Genomic DNA, 10,209 nt, shown 5'->3' with positions numbered 1-10,209 from the left:
GCTCAACAAGAGACATGTCAAATGTGTAGAGTTTATTGAGCAATTTCCTTATGTGATCAAACATAGCAAGGTAAAGCTAATGTGGTTGGGGATGCTCTTTCAAGAAGGCATACATTAGATATTACCTACTTGGGCTTTGATCACATAAAAGAAATCTATAAAGATGACATTGATTCTTCTCACATCTATCAAGCTCAAAAGGAGGACACATGAGGGTGGACTTATGGAAAAAATAGCTATGCTATGGAAGAAATGTGGTTATCTATATAAAAGAAATAATTATGTTGAACGAAATTAATTTTAAATATTTTCCTTAATTTATCATTTTTAATATTTAGTTTTTGCATGAATTAAATATTTCTTAAATAAATTATCAATAACTAAAAATAATAATATATTATTATATAAATTATTTTTATATGTTAAATTATTTATTTATTATAAAATTTAATTACACCATAGTTCATTTATTGTAAAATTTAATTATATAAATTAAACATTTAATTTATTAATAAAAAAAATACTAAAATACTAGTAGAGTATAACATCGAAAAGTAAACCATGATGCATAATTTAATGATTTTCGAAATACTACTATTATTGAAAATACACACGGCCACACACTTACATGTCTATCTTTTTTTATAATAATAAAAAAATATCACATTTTAAAAAATAATTGTAATAAATAAATGAATTAAAAAAATATTCCTAAAATTTGTATTAAAGTTAGAAAAATAAGTCATAAAATCTATTTTTTATTAATTTTTATAATGTTAAAATTGTATATTAAGAATGTTTGTAATTTTCCTTTAAAATAAGAAGTAAAATTATAATTAAAAAGTAATAAAAACATGCACTTGGAAACACTTTTATTACATGTAACTATCTGAGAATGATATTAAAAATATGAAAATAATATAATTTAGAAACATATATAATTTTATTTTAAGGAATATGTGGTGATTATTTTGAAGGAAATAACGTATGTAGTTATTTTTTTAGGAGAGAAAAAGACTTTTTAATTATGTATTGTATTAAATAATTTATTTTCTTAAAAAGTAAAATTTTCTAATTAAAGATAGAAAAATAGTTAACAAAATATATATTTCTTATAATGATAAAAATTTATTTCTTTTATAAGGATAATGATATGATATAATGATAATATATATGTATATAATAGTAGTTATAAAATATTTTAATTTTTATTAATCGTTATAATTTTATAATAAATCTGGTTAATTTTTTCCATATAAAAATATTTAAAAAGTTGTTTAACCAATATACAAATACCAGTAAAAAGGAGTAAAAAATATATATGAAAAAGAAGTTACAAACTTCAATCTCTATTATTAAGTGCTATAAATTTAAATCATTAATTTTTAATGGCCTTCCTTAAAGATAATACCTTGTAATTTATTACAAGAGTAAAAATATCTTTAAATTAAATTAATATAAAAATAAAAATGTGGTTGCTCGGTCTATTTTGATCCACCTAAAAATAAAAGTTAAAATAGACTAATGCAATAAAAATTGTGGATTAGTTTTGTTAAAAATTTATGCACTAATTCGCATAAGTAAAATCTTAAAAACATTATATATAAATATTATGATAACAATTTTATTTTAATTTTTTACAACTTTCGTATTAATTAAATAATGCTCATTTAAATTCTGATAGGTTGTCAAAAGTCAATTGTCCACCATCTTCTTTCTTTATTCTGTCACCGCTTCAAATCATAAACATTACGTATCTAATCCAAAATCATATATACGAACAAAAATCCAAAATAATTTTATAACTTTAGTCAAATTCTTGCTTCCACAGTAAGAAAACCAATGAAAACAAAGAAAAACTCACTACTTTTCTGCTCTTTACTTTTTTTAAAGATTTTTCTTCAACCGTAGTCAAATCCCACCATGCATAATAAAAAATTCTTCAGTTGAATTGGTGTCAGAATATATCTCTTAAAAATAAACTAGATAATTAAAAGAGAAACCTCTTTGAAAAAAGGGAGAATTCCCAGATTCAAAGTTATCAACTTTCGTATTGAGAAAATTGAAATCCAAAATAAAATACTCTGGTAATTTCATTCACATTTTCCTTTATTTATGTATTTATTTTTAAAATTTACTTGGTTATTGGGTATAGTTTCTTCACCACATATCTTATCTTTTTTCCTGAGTCAGATATTCCATACTTTGCGGATCCCATTCATGTTGTTTCCAATAAAATAATGATTAAATCCATAGTGCATCACAGACCCTCAGAGCTTTACCGGTGCCACCCTTTGAATGGTTGGCATTTGCATAAAAACTAGTAAAAGTGAAAGAAAAAAAAAGTTATTCTTTTCGATATTCTATTCTCATTACCCAGTGTTCTTTTTAATATCTACATATTTTTTTCCAAAAGGGGTGTGTCAGAGTCTGTTTCCTATGATTATGTTTCTGGGTACATAGATCAGGTTGAATCCAAGTGTTTGGGGTGGTGCAGAATTCAGAGCAAGTCTGCAGAGGAAGAGGAATAATAGGAGAGAGGTCATAAGGGTGTCAAGATCAATGGTGTTACCAGGTGTTGATAGAGGATTGAAGAAGATTTTGAATGCAAATATGGATGAAGTGGGTGCCAGAAGGCGGGCACGTGAGGCCTTCAAGGATATTCAGCTTGGAATTGATCACATATTGTTTAAGGTTTGGTTTTGTTTTGTTTCTTTTGTTTTGGTGTTGTTTGTGGAATTGAGTAATTCTAAACCATTTTTTTTGTTTCCAATATGCTTGATTTTTGTCTTGTGAGTGAACTTTTTGCTGTTTGATTATGAGGGACTTGCAAAATATTTGGTTTTGGCCTTTCTTTTTTCTTATTTTTCTCTTTCTTAATGCTAAGGATATTAATTGGTGGACTACATGGTTGTTGAACATGTTCAACATGGTTAAATAGATTTGAAACTTTGACTTTCAGATTTCTGGTTTGCAGTGCCAAATCCTTTGGAAAGAGGAAGATACTGTTCTGACTTAGCTTCTTTTTGGTAATGGGTAGGGAGGGTTTGTTTGTTATGTTCTGTTGCAGCTATTAATTGTAAGATGAATTCCTCTTCAAAATAGTTTACCCTAATTTTTTAAGCAAAAAAAAAGTGATTTTAGTATAGTTTCTGTTAAACTTGATTATATGGATGAATTCTTAAGGCTAATTTTTAAAATTCAAATTGAAATGAGATGAGTGATGAACACTTAAATTATAATTTGTCATAAGGGAGAGCGTGGTTTCTACTGTAGCCATTAAATGTAGTAGAATTGGGAACTCTGTACTTAAATGCAACGGGGTCAGCCTTCAATACAACTACAATAGTATATAGTTACAAGAGGAAAAGTGTCAGGTAGGTACCCTTTCAAAATTCAAAACACTATTTAATTTAATATTATTTGACTATGTTATTCAATAATTTAGGGTAAAAAAATGTCAATTTCTAAAGTCATTGTTGTATAAATATAATGCTCATTTACCCAATTATTCAAACGATTAAATTTACTGAAATAATCATTGGAGCAATTCTTACATGAGCACGGTGAGTGGAATGTTGAAGCTTTTTTATTTTTCTAAGTTTTTCATTGGTTGTGACTTCTGAGCATTTACTGGTGCAAACTGGCTCCAATTTCTAGTGTAAATGTGTGACATGAATGACCCAATAAAAATTGTGTTACAGAGATTTTGAAAAGACATCTCAGGAACATGTTGGGATTCACAATAATTAACATAGTTGAGTGAATTTCTTGAGTAGTTAATGTTCCTTAAACATATTAGGTTGTTTTTTTCTTGGACTCTACCATATGCAATTAGATCTGTACATTTTTTTTCTCCATTCTGTTTCAACCCATCAATTTATTGCCATTTTCATAGTCTTGTCTTTTGATATTTAACGTTTTGGTGCAGGGATAATTTTTGTTGGGGGTGCAGTGATTGTTTTAACTGATATTTTATTTCACTTTAAATCAGTGCAATTTTAGTTCCTTTAAATGTTAACATCCATTCTTTTGTGTTTGCTGTTTTTCAGACTCCATGTGATGGAATAAAAATGGAAGAGGTTAGTGAAAAAATTAGTCTTCAACGCTTTCATGCAATTTATGTTTCTTCTGAGTAGTTACTAAGAAAACTGATGATTGGCTAACTATTTCTATGAATCATCATCAATGCCAACTATTGTCCTGTTTTGCTATTGACATATGATTATCACTTAATTTGTGTGGTATGCAACAGTCATATGAGAAGAACTCAAAGGGACTAGAAATTTTCTGCAAAAGTTGGATTCCTGAAGCATCTACGCCCAAAGCAGCACTGTTTTACTGTCATGGTTATGGAGACACTTGCTCCTTTTTCTTTGAAGGCATGTAGCTGGTACTTAGACTTGGTAGTTGTAAGTAACTAAATTCATTTATCTTGAGGATTAGCAACTCAATGGTATCATGGACTTTTTGCAGGAATTGCTAGAAAGATGGCATCATCTGGATATGCAGTTTTTGCCATGGATTATCCAGGATTTGGTCTTTCAGAAGGTCTTCATTGCTTTATTCCCAGTTTTGATGGACTTGTTGATGATGTTATTGAGCATTACTCTAAAATCAAAGGTAACCTACCTATACTCCCATCAACCCCCAAGTCATGAAATTCTTCAATAGTACATTGCGTCCTGGTGGTTTGTGATTATGCTTACTTTTTAGTTTGGACAGAGTTAAGGGATCTTAAACTAGTATTTACTTTTGTATAAAGTATTTGATCCATTCCTTCTGAAAGTAGTCTATACTATTATTCACTGCTCAAAATATGAAGAATATCAGAAAAAATAACAGTAAATTAATGAGCTGTCTTCCAATGGTATTGAGTAGGAAATGAGTAGAATTAGACACCAAAGGGTCTAAGCAAAAATATTTTTGATTGCTTTTCAAGGATATTATATATATATATATATATATATATATATATATATATATACAATCAAGGCAGTAGCTAAAGTGAATCTGTCAAATAGATGTCCTGCAAATAGACTTACAGGGAATTATTGGTGAGCTCTTGGCATGATGAATTGATAAGCTATGAGTTGTGTTTCTAATGAAGGAAATATCTCAGCTGGTGACCCATGAGTGTGATTAAGTGTTCAGAAAAAGGCATTTAGCTTAGTTGTTAGTGTTTGCCTATATTCTTCTTTACCTGGAAAATAGAACTGTGACTTTAGTGGACACATTGAAACATTCTTAAGAAATTCTAAATGTTACATCTATTTGATTTTTCTGGGGAAACAAGTTAAACAATTTAATACCAAGGAATACTGTATTAGGAGATTGAATGGTTTGTTAGTAGGTGGTGATCAGTTAGTTTGTTGATGGTTAGTTACTAGTAAGTTCTCAATAGATCAAACACCATTGTATCTCACTCATCATCTTTTAACCAATCAATATGATTCTTTGTGATTGCTTCTCTCAAACTACTCAGCATTAGCCTTTGATCTCTATCCTTCTCATCCTCTCATTACTTACATGTTGATTCCGTTGTATTCATTCAAAAGATTTTGTTCATGTTGCAGAAAATCCAGAGTTCCGTTCTCTTCCCAGCTTCCTATTTGGACAGTCCATGGGTGGAGCTGTTGTATTAAAGATACACCTGAAGCAACCTAAGGCATGGGATGGCGCCATTCTTGTTGCACCTATGTGTAAGGTATTTTTCTTGAACACTATCATGTATGGAGTTCTGGCTATTCTTTGCTTTGATCTCCCTTTGACCAGAAAATCTGTGTAGATTGCAGATGACATGGTTCCACCAAAGTTGCTCACTAATATCTTGATTGGTTTAGCCAATGTTTTACCAAAGCATAAATTGGTTCCAAACAAGGATTTAGCAGAGGCAGCATTCAGAGATTTAAAGAAGAAGGAACAGGTTTGTATTTTGTGATGTAGTCCAACAGAATGTTACTTTTGCTCAGCTAATGTTAATCAAAGATTCATCTTTCCTTCCGCGCCTCTTATTGACTCCATTTTTCTCCAATTGTTTTCATGCATTTGTTTTTTTGGTAATGTGTGTTAGGTAGTAGAGATTCACACGTTTCTAATGTCTTTGCAGACTGCTTACAATGTTATTGCTTACAAGGATAAACCACGCTTGCAGAGTGCTGTAGAAATGCTTAGAACTACTCAAGAAATTGAACGGCGATTGAAAGAAGTATGTTCTGATCTTCTGGTTTGTCTAAACTAAGTGGTTGGAAGAAATTTTGGTAAAAGTCATATGTCCAAAAGGATCACAGCACAAATCTTTTGTGGCAAAGGCAAGGATGCTAGTGTAGGAATATATTTCATCTAAAACTAGTTCACTAGTTGAAACTGGTGCATATAAATCCTATAACAACCCTTAAAACATGTCAGGCAATACCCTTAAAATTTCCTGATGTTTAAGAATCGTTAGTAAGTCATGTCTTGAGGATTATGCAGAAACATTGAATAGTGATCCTTTCAAGACTACCCTTTTGCTCTGGCTTCCAAAGACACCACTCTACTTCATATATTGGGCATTTCAATTGATCTTCCTCTCTTAATTATATTATGATCTTCAACTAATAATACTGTGTGGTTGGAACAACTGGACTATCTAATAGTTCCTCGTGCTTTTAGTTTGATCAAGTGTTCTTCTTAGAACTACTGTTTAAATCCGAAATTTCCCTGTTTTCATCTGGACCATATTCTGTAAATGTAATAAAATTTATGCATCTTCACATGTAATTGATTATGATTGCAGGTTTCTCTACCATTATTGATCCTTCATGGAAAGGCAGACACTGTGACTGATCCATCAGTGAGCAAAACCTTGTATGAGAATGCAAGCTGTTCAGATAAGAAGCTTAAGCTTTATGAAGATGCCTACCATGCTCTTCTGGAGGGTGAACCTGATGAAGTAATAATTGAAGTTTTTGGTGACATCATCTCTTGGCTTGATGAACACTCCTTGAAACAGAACCAACCTTCCTCCTAATACTGATAAATTATTTTTGATATCTTCTGATAGATGAGTATTTTTATTCAGATTGTTTCAAGCAATGGAAAATAGAAAGCTACCTTTAAAGTTGTCTATTTTTTGCTGCTTAAGTTTAGCCAATACACCATAACCTTGTTTTATGTATATAACATACAAGGTTTATATATATACTTCTTTTTTTCTATTTCTTCTGTACATTTAATTTTTATATATCTTAAAACTTTACATAATAAGAAAAAAAATTGTTTGGCATGGTGCAGAATACTAAAATAGATGTGTGACAACATGGTGTGTCTTTTTCCTTTTAGTATTTTACATTCTCTTGGTTTGTGACTAACCAAGTTCCAATCAACTTAGTGTGTTTGGATTATTGTATCACATCTTAACGGTGCCATCAGAGAGGAATAATTTCCTACTTAGTTACAAAAGAATAATTCATCTAATGTAAATAAATCTTGTAAGTTAAAATCATAATTTATTAAGAGATATTTAATTTCATCATTTCTAATTCCATCTGTTTTATCATTCAAAACATTAATGTCTAAATCATTTTAAGGTGTAGATTTATCTTTTACCACTTGGATTAGAACCATATTTACATCCAAATCCAAAGATGGAAACATGTTTTCCTCCAAATCCAAGTTAATATAATATTTCATGTTATCCATTCTCATCTTCCATAGTCCACTTATTATTTTATGGCAAATCATTATGATTAATTTGAAATGATTTTCTTGTTAGTTGTGTGTTATAACTTATTATCACAAAGAAACTCCAATTATGATCAAATCAGGAGGATCTAAAAAGCCAAATTCAATACATGAATGACAACGTTTTTAATTTCTAAATGTTCGTCACTATAAGATTCTCACTAATTTGATGGATGGAGTCTTTAAATTAATTTGGTCAAGAGACAACCAAAATATTTAGCTCAATTTGAACACCAATCAAACTTTTTTTTCATCCTCGTCCTTTATCATCTTTGTTAGACATTCAATTAGACTTCTTTTCACTTCCAAACAAGTTTTAAAGCTAAGACAATAATATAGGTTAAGGATATAGGTTGCAACATGTGAAGTTAATGATGTCTTACAAAAGAAAATAGCTAATCAAAATATATTGCTTTGAGCTAATTTTTTGTTTTTAGTCTCAAAACAACTTGGAACAACCTGAAACCCATTGTCTTCCCCCACCTCTTTAACAATTGTATACCTCATCTTAAATTTTTTTTCCAAATGTTTTAGATATTGAAGATGCATCCACGACTTCAAAAACATGGTTCCCTTTAGGTTTTTTCACTAGGATTTTATAGTTGTCCCTTTTTTCTTATTAGTTTAACAATCAATCATAATTACACATCCTGTTTTCTTCTATTAATCTTTACATGATCGTAAAGTAAGGGATGTACTTTTTAATTCTTCCTTCAAATTGGACTTTGATATCATGATATGATAGGGCCTAAATCCAACATCATGGCTTAAAACCAAATCAAACACAACATTAAAGTCTCCACTTTTTGTCACATTGAAAGTTATAACACGTTTCCTATTAACACTTTCTTAAACATGGCATTAATGATGACTTGTGTGCTAATTACTATTTTCTCAAAAATATTTTTAGGATTGTTAGTGTTAATTGCTTTATTCATTTTTCTTTTATCATCAATGTCTACACTTTCCTTCTTTTTATTAAGGCTTGATATCTTAATCAAACTTTTTTTTAAATCAACAACAATTTCGCACATGTTCTTCTTCATTCCATCGATAACGCCCTTACAAGCTCCAATATCCTTTTGAGTACCAACCAAGTGATGCTTCTACTAGTAAACTCCCTCAATTAATACCTTTGGAAAATATTTGCATTGAAGTTTCTTAGTATCCTCATCAACTGAAATACAATACTTCCAAACTATACGACTCATATCTCTTAGAGCATTTTTGGGAGCCAAAAGTACAAAAGAGTTTGTGTAACATCGGAAGCAGCTTAAAGTTTTTACAAAAACAACATAATCAACTTATTTTGCTCAACAAAATTAGTTTTGCTCAACTGATATAGAACAATGATGATGGGAGTTTCTTTAGAGGTTTCTTGAAGATGGGTGACCTTCCATTCAAGCTTCAAAGCACAGATAAGATCAAGAAAAGTCAAGCCTCCAAGAAAGGGTTTCTTGGATGGTTTCTAGGTTTAATTGGGCTTGCTTCGTCACGACTAAGCCTAAGATGGATGGGGAAGGAACCCCGTCTGGCTTAGGAAGGGTCTTAGATGGGTTAGGATGAGTTTTGAGGTGAACCTTGGAAGCATTCTTGGATAATGCTGGTGGTGTTCTTGCGGAAGGTAAAAAATATGTGTTGGTGGTGGTACTTGGTTATCTTTTAGGTAGATCTTGGTGGAATTTTGTTGCGGATACTGTTAAGATTCCAAGAGTAATTTTGAGTCCCACATTGAGTAGGAATGAAGAAGATGAGTAGTATAAAGGAAAAAAAAGACCCATAACCTAAGGTTTTGGGTTGGATATTATGCCTTGCTCTCTTATATGGTTTTCTCATGGCTTGTTGGTGTCAAATCTCCTCAACATTTTCCCTCACAAAAGTCCAAACAAACAAATGTAGTGAATGTGGAATGAACACGTGAATGGGTGAAAATTCATAGATTTAAGGATTCCTTGTATCAAAAGTTCTCTTGACAAGGGTTTTGGGTAAGCGTGTCCCTTTGCAGTAAATGGCAGTATAAGTGGGTCAGTGATGACTCTTTTTCTACGCCAAGTGTACTAAGTCAAAAGTAATAATTTGTCCCTCAGGCGGATATCGAACCCACAAGGAACAGTTGAATTCTCAAGTATAATATTCAATAAATATAAGACCATAAATAAAAGTTTGTTGGAAAATGTTGTTTGTATGGTGAATTTGCAAGAAATTAAATAAAGTAAAGTAAAATATTTGTATGAGTAAATTGAGATTGGGGTTCATCCTTCTCATTCGTCTGTATTTTTACAAAAGATTATAATATTCAATCTTGATTGATATTGATGCACATATAAAAATCATTCATATTGATTTCGCTCATAAAAAACTATTAAGAGAGTCTCCTAAATATTGATTCATCGCATGCATATTTATAAAAACTGTTTATCATTACGAACAATTGTTATAAAGAAATTAACATTTCAAATTTTTCCTAACATTCAATATGTTAAG

General features: G+C 30.5%; 1 protein-coding gene across 3 annotated transcripts; it reads left to right on the top strand.

The window, feature by feature from the left end:
- Positions 1 to 2,040: 2,040 nt before the first annotated feature.
- LOC137837218 (caffeoylshikimate esterase) lies at positions 2,041 to 7,199 on the top strand. 3 transcript variants are annotated; one of them, XM_068646153.2, is made up of 9 exons: positions 2,186 to 2,301; positions 2,498 to 2,694; positions 4,053 to 4,082; positions 4,256 to 4,382; positions 4,477 to 4,623; positions 5,577 to 5,707; positions 5,789 to 5,926; positions 6,110 to 6,208; positions 6,779 to 7,199. In XM_068646153.2, the coding sequence occupies exons 1-9, from the start codon at positions 2,241 to 2,243 to the stop codon at positions 7,010 to 7,012; spliced, it is 1,164 nt and encodes a 387-aa protein (XP_068502254.1). In that variant the 5' UTR covers positions 2,186 to 2,240; the 3' UTR covers positions 7,013 to 7,199. The 3 variants fall into 3 exon arrangements, 2 of the variants coding, with proteins under 2 accessions (XP_068502252.1, XP_068502254.1); XM_068646151.1 differs by having other exon boundaries at positions 2,041 to 2,694; XR_011085397.1 differs by having other exon boundaries at positions 2,143 to 2,694; positions 6,110 to 6,311.
- The last annotated feature ends 3,010 nt before the right edge of the window (positions 7,200 to 10,209 follow it).

This window comes from Phaseolus vulgaris, chromosome 4 (genome assembly GCF_051622355.1).
Source record: "Phaseolus vulgaris cultivar YP4 chromosome 4, ASM5162235v1, whole genome shotgun sequence".
In the NCBI taxonomy this organism is placed as follows: domain Eukaryota; kingdom Viridiplantae; phylum Streptophyta; class Magnoliopsida; order Fabales; family Fabaceae; genus Phaseolus; species Phaseolus vulgaris.
This window is presented reverse-complemented; position numbering and strand designations above follow the sequence as displayed.